At 41.4% G+C, this 10,403-nt stretch overlaps 2 protein-coding genes across 2 annotated transcripts; both read right to left on the reverse strand.

The window, feature by feature from the left end:
• Positions 1–2,457: 2,457 nt before the first annotated feature.
• On the reverse strand, positions 2,458–4,276 carry LOC126766871 (proteoglycan 4-like). The gene is made up of 2 exons (XM_050484554.1): positions 3,875–4,276; positions 2,458–3,207 (listed from the first exon to the last, which is right to left on the reverse strand). Exons 1-2 carry the CDS (start codon positions 4,274–4,276, stop codon positions 2,458–2,460), a joined length of 1,152 nt encoding a protein of 383 aa, XP_050340511.1.
• Positions 4,277–9,055: 4,779 nt separating this feature from the next.
• On the reverse strand, positions 9,056–9,935 carry LOC126766870 (uncharacterized). Its single transcript, XM_050484553.1, has 2 exons — positions 9,889–9,935; positions 9,056–9,753 (listed from the first exon to the last, which is right to left on the reverse strand). The coding sequence occupies exon 2, from the start codon at positions 9,745–9,747 to the stop codon at positions 9,268–9,270; it is 480 nt and encodes a 159-aa protein (XP_050340510.1). The 5' UTR covers positions 9,748–9,753; positions 9,889–9,935; the 3' UTR covers positions 9,056–9,267.
• Positions 9,936–10,403: the final 468 nt, after the last annotated feature.

The raw sequence follows: 10,403 nt of genomic DNA on the forward strand, positions 1-10,403 counted from the left end.
ACTGCGAAATGAATATGCTTTAACGACACACTGCATAACTGCATAACGCCGCGACGCGTCCCTAACAACGGTGACTGCCATCAGCATAGCTGACATGAATGGCTGAATTCAAAATGGCGCTTATAGATATATGTACAATTGTTGTATTTACATATTTAGTACGTAAATAAGTAGAAATGGTTTATGGGGGTGTTCTGGTCTACATGCATGGAGGACCGACACTTGAGTTGTGAACTTTTTTGATAGCTTTCTCAAGAACCAAGAAGAGAAATACAAAAACATAAGTAAATAATGAATTACAAACTAAATAAATTAAAAATTAATTATAATAATATTCTCTAAAAATTAGCGAATAAAAATTAGAATAAATAAAAGTAATAATTATGAAAAAATAAAAATATTAAAATAATGGTAATAAGAAACGAAACCTTAAAAACAAAAAAAAATAATAATTAAAGTAAGCAAATAAAAAATTTTAAACTAAATATAAAAATAAAAAAACATATATAATAAAAAATAATAATGAAAAAATGTAAAAAACAAATCCCAAAAATAAAAAAAAATTATTGATTTAAAATAAGTAAATAATAAATTATTAAATAAATATATTAAATAATAATAATAATAATATTCTTTAAAAATTAGGGTATGAAAATATTATAAGTAAAAGTAATAATTGCGAAAAAAATAAAATAAAAATACTAATTATGAAAAATTAAAAAATAAAAATAATAATAATCAAAAAAGTAAAATAACAGTAATAAATAATAATTTAAAAACAAAAAATAATAATTTGTAATGGGGTTTCGTCCATAGCTGAGGTATGCTCAGCCGCTCCAGGGTCAGCCTTGGGACCCACGAACCCTTAGCAAATAAAAGATTTAATTCAATAGATGAAGTGTCCACACCCCCCCCCCTTCAGTGGACAGCCAGACCAGCGTGTGTTTTACGGCGATGATTGGTGCGACGGTGATCTACACGACGGTGACTTGTGCGGCGGCAATGTGTAGGACGGTTATTGGTGCAACGACGATTTATGCACAACGGTGACTTGTACAACGGCAATGTGTACGACGGTGATTGGTGCAACGGCGATTTATGCACAACGGTGACTTGTACAACGGCAATGTGTACGACGGTTATTTGTGCAACGGCAATTTATGTACAACTGCAATGTGTACGACGGTAATTTGTGCAACGGCGATTTATGCACAACGGTGACTTGTACAGCGGCAATGTGTACTGCGGTGATCTGCACGGTGCGGCAATGCGTACTGCGGTGATTTGCACGGTGACTTGTACAGCGGCAATGTGTACGGCGGTGATCTGCACAACGGTGACTTCCCCGCGGAGGAGAAATGGTTAATTGATTGCACAAGGGAAGGAGCACTCACTCGACGCGTTGACCTCTGGTTCGCAACTCTCTTGGCGTTGCTTATCGCCCAGTCGCCTGATGGCCGGGTTAGCGTTCTCGTAACGGTGCCCAACGGTGTGCAGGCAGCGGTACTAACGCCGCGTGTTCTAGACGCGGTTACGGCAGTGCCAGCGCGAGCATTGGCATCACCCAGCGGTGATGCCTTTGCTGCGCGGGGCCTGCGAATTCCCTCAACTACCGGGCAGGGCCATCGCGAGCACTGGCATCACCCGGCGGTGATGCCATTTCTGCACCGTGCTTGCCATCGCGAGCACTGGCATCACCCGGTGGTGATGCCTTTTCTGCGCGAATCCCCCCCTCCTACTGTATAGGGCAGAGTCATCGCGAGCACTGGCATGATGCCTTTTCTGCGCGATGTCTGCCTATTTCTACTATTGTTACACTTACCACTGCCTGTTACTGCCGATGGCGACCGGCCTCGCCGGAGTGCCGGAAGAAAATGATCGCACTGGATGTGAAGTGCTTGCTTATATAGCAGCACAGCGCAGCTTTCGTCAGTGTAGTGGGGTGAGTTGTGTGCGTAGCTTTGGTCAGTGCGGTGAGGTGAAGTTTAGGATAATTCTGGTATGGTGGAAAGCTCTACGTTGAGGTCGGGTGTAGTGGTGTTGACGTAAATTATTGTAAGGTGGTGAAAGCCACGTTACAGTCCCCCCCTCACTTCGGACAACGATACTTCGTTGGTAACAGGTGGAAGGAGTGGTCTCCATCTCCCACGATGGGTTGGCTGGAGGCTATCTGGCTATCCTGGTTGGCATGTGCCGTGAACGGGGAGCGGGTGTGGAAACCTTTATTTAATAGTTGTTTCTTAACCTATAGTACAAAGGCGTCTTAGGTCTTATAGCTATGCGTACTTACAACTAGTGACACCCATTTAATGTAATTGTATAAATGCATAAGTAACTATTGTAACTGGTAAACAACTAGTTTTAATTTCTGGCCTACGGGTTGGGTTGTACAGATCAATGTAGTGCAAATACATACTTAAGACTAGTAACTTAATTGTAATTGCTGCTCTGAGGTATTCACTCATATAAATGAATGATCTCGGCAATTGGAGGTCGGGTCGTCGTCGGGGTTGGTGTCGCTTTTGGGTGAGGCGGCGTCGTCTCGACGCTGGTCGTGGCAGTTGCTGGGGCAGACGCCCCATCGTCGTTCGAGCACGCCGGCGTTGTTGTGGCGGGTGCTTTTTGCGCCTTCTCTGCGAGTGGCTTCGCGGTACTGGCTTCCGCCCTGACGGTACTCGTTGCCGTGCCTCGCTGGACGAGTTGGAGCGAAGCTGCAGTCGTCAGGTCGCTTTGTTTGGCGGAGAGCGTTACCTGGGCCTTCGCTTGGACTGCTGGGTGCGTCGAGGTTTGGGCGGCGCGCGGCTCTGTCGCAGCACCAGCTTCGTGGTCTGCTTCACGTGGCGTTGGGGCTCGCCTGGTGGTCGGGAGCTTCCGGGCGTTTGTGCTGAGCGGCGTCTGTCGTGGCAATACTTCTACTACCGCTGGTTCTGTGGCCGGCCGACTTCGGGTGGAAGCTTTGATGACGCTGCGCTCCAGGGGCTGTCTGGGTACCCTAGGGCGAGTTCGGGCAGCTGACCCGGTGTCGTCTGTACTTATCGCATGTAACTGGTGCGCCCCGGTTGTATTCGGGTGCACCCGAGGTCGTGCTTCCGGTGGTGGCCGGAATGGTTGTGGCTTTTGAGGCTCATCTGGTGGTTGTGGTTGGCGCTTGGTATGGCGGCCCGATGCGTGTGGCATTCCGCTGACTACATGTTTCATTTCGTTTATCTGGAAAGAGATGAGCAAACGGTCTAGGATCGTGTTTACGGGGAAGTGGGTATGCGTCTGGTATGCCTGCTGCGTTAAGTTGCCTCTCGGTTAGCATAGAGCGGTTAGAGTTTGGCCATCGATGGTGATAGTCAGGTCTCGCTTCCTTAAGAAATCCATGCCTAAGATGACATGTTCCGAAAGCGTCGGTAGAACTGATACAAGTAGTCGCGTAGACTTGTTACCCAGCTCTATTGTAACAGGATACATTTTCGTGCTATGTATATATGTAGCACTGGTTAGCTAGCTGAATGCGACGGGTCTGGCGTCTGGCTTTAATTTGGTGTTTATCTAGATGACGTTGAAGTTCTTTACCGATATATGTGAGCGTGGCTCCGGTGTCCACCAGAACTTCTATCTGTATGCCTGCGACAGTAATGGGCAAATAATAACGGCCGTCTTGTTTCCCTTTTGGGTACGGAATCGTTGCGTTGAGTGCAATTGTACTGGGTTTGGACGGAGTAGCTCGCATCGTCGAATGTGTAGGACAATTGCAGTCTCGAGACATGATTCCGTCGCGTCCACAGCGAGAGCAAAATATTCGCTGCTGGTTGCGACATTGGTGCCTTCGGTGTCCCGGCTGCTTACATCGCCAACAAACTTTCTCGCAGCAATACTTAGTACTTACCGCCGTCAAGCAGTGATTGGTGTTTCTTGCTTGCCTGGCCTCCTCGCTTCTTAACAATTCGTAGTCTTCCGTTAATTCGAGTAGTTCGTCTACGCTGCTGAAATCGCTCCGACGGACATATAAGCGATATTCCACCCTTAGACCGTCGTATATACGCTCGGTGTGATCTTCATCGCGAAGTTTCGGGTGTTGGCGAATAAGCGTTTGGATAGCCAGCACATAATCCTTTGCCTTCTCTCTGGGAAATTGCTTGCGCTGATGGATGGTTTCTTCCAGATGTGCGAGGTGACGTTTCGGTAAAAAGAACCGTTCAGCCTCGTAACGAAAGTCGTCCCACGTGTTGATGGCGTTGCGTTTTACACGAAACCATTGCAGCGTTTTGTCCTGCAAAATTTCCGGCATAGTAGCAAGAAGCTGGTTATTTGTATAGAGTAGCATTCGGCGAGTTCCTCGCATCGCTCTAAAAAGTCGTGTAAATTTTCGCGACCGCTGTAGCGTATGTTCCATCGCCGCACGGAGTTCATAACCTCCAAATCTGGCAATTTTGCAGCCAGTGTGATGTCACGTGTTGCTATCGCTTTGCTGGGGATTCTCACTGTGGTGGTGTGGTACCTTGGATGAGGTTCTTCGTGAATTATCTCCTCCTTTCCTTCTAAGGATACAATTTGATTTTTGAAAACATTTAATGGCGCTTCACAGTGAGGAATGAGTTTCGAGCTATCCTCTTCTGCGCTATGTTGTGAATTTTCATCTGTGGATGTGAGCGTATTTATTTCTATTGGTAACCGTGATAACGCATCAGCGACTACGTTAGTTTTTACCGGTTTATAAATGAGTTTATAATTATACTCTTCTATCGTTGTGTTACTGTTACTTAGTGCAAACGTCAGCGGCTGGTGGTCGGTAAGGATTTTTATTTCCTTAGCTCCATATAAGTAGGTCCTTAACTTGTCGAGGGACCATACTATGGCGAGCATTTCTTTTTCAATTGTGGAGTAATTCTTCTCGGTTTTATTGAGTGATCTAGATATGTAAGTTATGGGTCTATCTTTACCGATTTCCCCTTGTGAAAGGACTGCCCCAATTGCTGTATTGGAAGCATCTGTCGTCAACATAAATGGTTTATTGAAGTCTGGGAATACCAGGATTTCGGAAGACATAAGCAGATATTTTATACATATCATGAAATGATTTTAAGCATTCCTCTGTTAGCGAAATTTGTATTCTTTTAGATTGACTTGCTTTCACTTGCGCATTTTCGGCTCTAGTTAAATTTGTAAGTGGCTTGACAATTTTCGCAAAGTCTTTTATAAATCTCCTGTAATATGACGCTAAACCTAGGAAACCTTTTAATTCCTTAAGGTTAGCAGGTGCAGGAATCTTTTTAATAGCGGATATCTTTTCAGGATCTGGCAAAATACCTTCTCCTGTAACGATATGCCCTAAAAATTCCACTTTCGTCTTGAAAACTTTGGATTTTTCTAGATTGACCTTTAGATTTGCTTTACACAAGAGCGCGAATACATCTTTAATATTGTTTAGATGTTCTTCTTTAGTTTTCCCTGTTATTATAATATCATCAATATAGACGTAGCAGGACTTCCCTATAAGAGGTTTGAGAACGTCATTGATCATTCTCTGAAAAATGGAAGGGGCATTTTTTAAGCCGAACGGCAACCTTGTAAATTTGTATTTACCATTGGCTGTAGAAAAGGCTGTATTTTCTATGTCCTTTTCCTTCATCCTGATTTGGTGGAATCTGGATGTAAGGTCGAGTGTGGTAAAATAACTGCACTCGCCTAAGCTAGCAAGAGTGTTGTTTATATCAGGTATTGGGTAGGAGTCAGGTATCGTTACAACTCTGTACTTCTTTTCCCCTGTCGGTCCTGATTTTTTTGGTACAATCCACAATGGTGAGTTATATGGGCTCTTTGAAGGCCTTATTACACGATTGTCCAGAAGTTCTGCTATCTGTCTTTCTACCTCACTCCGGAGGTTGGTTGGGTAAGGGTATGATTTTGTATAGATCGGCTCTTCACTTGTTGTTCTTATTTCTGCTAACACGTTTGTATTGATTGTCCCACTGCCAGAGACTGGTCCGAAAAGTTCCGAGTACTTATTTATTATTTCCCTAACCTCCTGTTCATGGGTCGTTTCTTGAATATTATTTATTTGTTTTGATACTTTTTGTTTTAGTGGCAGTACCACATCCCCGAGGGTTAGCGTGTCATTTTTTCTGTTTATAATCGCTCCCAATTCTTTGAGGGTATCATCACCTATGATGCCATCAAAGGACTTTAAATTAGGTAATATAAAGAAATCAATCTTATTTGTTATACCTATACTTTTAAAAAATGATCCACACAGTTTATGGGTTATTATTACTGGACCCGCGGCTGATTGGACTTCAAAAATACATCTAAGTTTACTGGAATTCCTTGAAAGTTTTTCACACACAAAATTTTTATTAGCTCCTGTATCTATAAGGAACTTTAAGGTACACCCATTTTTTAAGGTAAGTTCTAGATGGGGTAAACTAGAGAGGCGTCTGTCATAAAATTTATTTCTTCGCACTCTCCACCTTCAGTAAATTCTTGGTCCTCTGTTTGAATATTAAATAATTTTGGGTGTTTCCTAGGAATATTTGAAGAACTGTTGGATGGCCTTACTAAAGGTATATTTACCGGTCGGTTCATATAATTTATTTTTGTGAATGTATTGAAGGGTCTACCTCCATCGGGACCGCAGGCTTGGGTTGGGTTGGCCTAGGTGGAGGTAGCGCTTGAGTTTGAATATTTTTATTATAGATTTGATTTTTTTCGAACGAGTTTAATTCCCTTGGTACAAATACCTGTTTTTGGTTCATTTGGTTTCTTTGCGTTTGGCTTAAGCTACCTATATTCCTTGGGTAGATTGAATAGTTTCTTAAGTTAATGTTTTGTATTTCAAGACAGGAAGCGTATGCTTCGGGTAAGTTCTTGGGTCGTTGGATGACTAGCATCCTGGATAGTTCACCGTTTAGGCCTCTGATGAATACGTCAAGGGCTCGGTTCCTATAAGTTTCTAGTAGCACGCTACTTGTTTCTCTGGAATAGTCCTGTCCCTTTATTTTATTGATTATCAAAGATAATTGGTGAAATTGGTGAATTGGTTAATTGGTTAATTCGAGCATAGAACTGCTCTACGCTAAAGTGCTTTTGAGATAAGGATCCTAGTTCGTGTTCTAGAGTCCTTAGGTCGCGTTTGTCTGCGTAGTGCAGTGACAAACAACTCTTGATTGTCCCCCAGTCGTCATCAAATATATTATATGATATTAAGGCCGTATCCGCAAGACCTTTCACTTTTTGCCTAATGTGCCGTAAGATGGCTCTATAGAGTGGCTTCGTCCTTATCACCTCATAGTCCTGTAAAATAGATTCTACATTGTGGATCCAGGAAATAAATTGGATCGGGTCTCCTTCAAATGTCGGTAGGTTCTTTACATTATCAGGCAATCTGCTAATTTCGGCTAGGTCTGCCTCTGTTAAGTGAATAAGGTTATTTGAGTTAGCGCTTTCGCTGTGTGGGTTGATTCTAGCTTCTAATTGATTTATTCTATTGTTTTATATCTTAGCTTGCTCGATTTGCGCGTTTATAGCGCCTGTAAAGTGTGTGATGGCTTCTTGTACTTGCTCCATACTGAGGCTCACCAGTTTTTACAATTTTTTCTATTGATAATTGTTATAATCTTGCTCTTATTACAATTTATTTTAAATTGCTCAATACATAAATTTGATTACAAAAAGGTGAATAACTTAATTTTAATTTTTATAACAGTGTCGGGAGTATCAGCTTCTGCATCCTGATTTCGGGCGGTCCACTTGTTCCTTTTTGAGGTGTTTTACTCCGCTACTTGGGAGTGGATGACGTCACAGTTCAGGCTTTGATTGTTGTCTTGGTGGTTTTGCACTTTTGTCTACACAGTTGAATATGCTGCGAGAATAATTTTCTCAGTTGCACAGTTATTATTGTCGTATTAGAGTCACTTTGAGCACTTGGTGTTATGGCAGCTTTTTGATTCCTTCTTGTTTAGGGGCAACAATAGTTTTTATTAATGCACAGTTTTGTTAAGCTGCTTAGTTACTTACACGCGGATAACAGAGGTTTTATTAATGTGCGATTAGAGTTACTTTAAACACTTTGTTTAGATAACAGCAGTTTCCTAACGCTGTTTTTTTCTGCTCGCGGGCAACAACAATTTTATCAATGCGCGATTTAGAGTTTTCTAACGCTGCTTTTTTCAACCGATATAGACAATTAAAATTTGAAGTCTCGGGCGCCAGTTAATGCTGTCCACCAATAATATCAACACGCACCTTTGCTGCTGGTAAAAATTGAACTCTCTTTATTCAACAAATTTACTTAGTTTTTATAATCAAATTTTGCTTACTTACTAAAAACTTACATATGTACGAGTTCCTACTAGCTAGAACTTATTTCTATACATCAAATAATCATAACGTAAGCTAAAACCAGTGCGAACCTCAGTTTAGTTGTGAAACGGCTCACATTGCGGCGGCACGGTTTCCGCTTGTTATAGTGCCGACGAAATGTGTTTTTGTTATTGCAATTTTTGGAAACTAATTTTATTTGATTTAATTTTACTTGAGCAATGCAAAATATTGCTGAATTAGATTTTACTTACAAAATTGTCTGTATATTTTGTATATGTGCTAACTTACATGCTATGGCATCATAAGCCGTACGTACATATATTATTTCTCTTCATATTCTTTGTTGAATATGTGGAGAACTGTTAAAAATGTTAACATTTCACAGCGTGAATTCTGTATTTGTGTGGTGAGATTCCGTGTCGCAAATTTATCAAATGTTCGCTGTCGAACCTGCACCTTCTCTATGTTTTAAGTTCTCTGGTTGAGCATTCAATGAAAATTATGCTCAGAAATATACATTGCTATTACAGACGTATGTTGGCCTTTCGCTTATATTTTTATACGTTTACATGCAATCATATTAATTAATATGAATATCATTTTGCGAATTTTTCTGAATTCGTTCAAAATTGATAACTTTATCATTAAATTATGCTATTTTCTAAGTAATATTTGTAGGTAATGTACAAATAAGAGATACCTTTTAAAAATTTCGTATGTTTGATAAAATGTATATCATAAATTCACAAATATGTATGTACATACATATGTATGTGGATACGTTATATATATTTATGACATACTTTCATAATATCCTAAAAAACTTAATATATTACAAGAATATTGTATGTAAATTACATTTCTTCATTTAAATTATCATACGCATCTACATATTAGCACATAGTTACATACATACATATGTAAGTACAATTCAAATTCAAATCGTGATATTATCATTTATCAGTAAAAAGCGTGAGCGCACTGCTCTATATGTACATACATATGCATATGTGGAACGAGTATGGTGGCGTTATCTTCCTCCTTCATTTCCCTTTCCAAAGCTTTTACCAGATCCTCCGTGGATTTATTGTGGCGCTTTGCACGGATGCAGGCGCTCAGCTCGCTACGGAGATCTGCTACGGTGCGCCCTTCGATAGCGATGTGGTGTCGTCTGCACTCGGTGATTAATCGGTCCTTCTGCAGCCAGTAAATCCAACTGGTCGTGTCCGTCTCCAGCGTTAGAGCCTTATTCGCTGGAGTACTGCGATGCTTGTGATTGTGCGGGGGGTTTGGCGAACCTAATTCATGAGCGTTGGTGACCGTTTCATGTTTTCCACTGTCACTCACAAAATCAGGTCCCTGCTCGGGCGCCATTTGGGTTTGGGTTTCGTCCATAGCTGAGGTATGCTCAGCCGCTCCAGGGTCAGCCTTGGGACCCATGAAGCCCTGGCAAATAAAAGATTTAATTCAATAGATGAAGTGTCCACATGCATGATGCCTTTTCTGCGCGATGTCTACCCCATACTGTTTACTTCTACTTTTATATACAATGCTACCTATTTCTACTATTGTTACACTTACCCCTGCCTGTTGCTGCCGATGGCGACCGTCCTCGCCGGAGTGCCGGAAGAAAATGATCGCACTGGATGTGAAGTGCTTGTTTATATAGCAGCACAGCGCAGCTTTCGTCAGTGTAGTGGGGTGAGTTGTGTGCGTAGCTTTGGTCAGTGCGGTGAGATGAAGTTTAGGATAATTTTGGTATGGAGAAAAGCTCTACGTTGAGGCCGGGTGTAGTGGTGTTGACGTAAATTATTGTAAGGTGGTGAAAGCCACGTTACAAATTTAATTAAAGTAAGCAAATGAAAAAAGGTGCGTGGAGTCCCTACGCGCGGATGAAGTTATACTTCTTAGTGATATTCCAAGAAATGCCTATCATTTTGTATGAAAGAAAACTGGAAAACTTAAATTCACATTTTATAAATCTTAATATATAAAAATCACGTGTCACGTTGTTTGTTTTCGATGAACTCCTAAACTACTGAACCGATTCTAATGAAATTTTTAACACTGTGTGCAGTTTGGTCCAACTTGAAAGA

Source organism: Bactrocera neohumeralis, unplaced genomic scaffold, assembly GCF_024586455.1.
Source record: "Bactrocera neohumeralis isolate Rockhampton unplaced genomic scaffold, APGP_CSIRO_Bneo_wtdbg2-racon-allhic-juicebox.fasta_v2 ctg2779, whole genome shotgun sequence".
NCBI classification, from domain to species: domain Eukaryota; kingdom Metazoa; phylum Arthropoda; class Insecta; order Diptera; family Tephritidae; genus Bactrocera; species Bactrocera neohumeralis.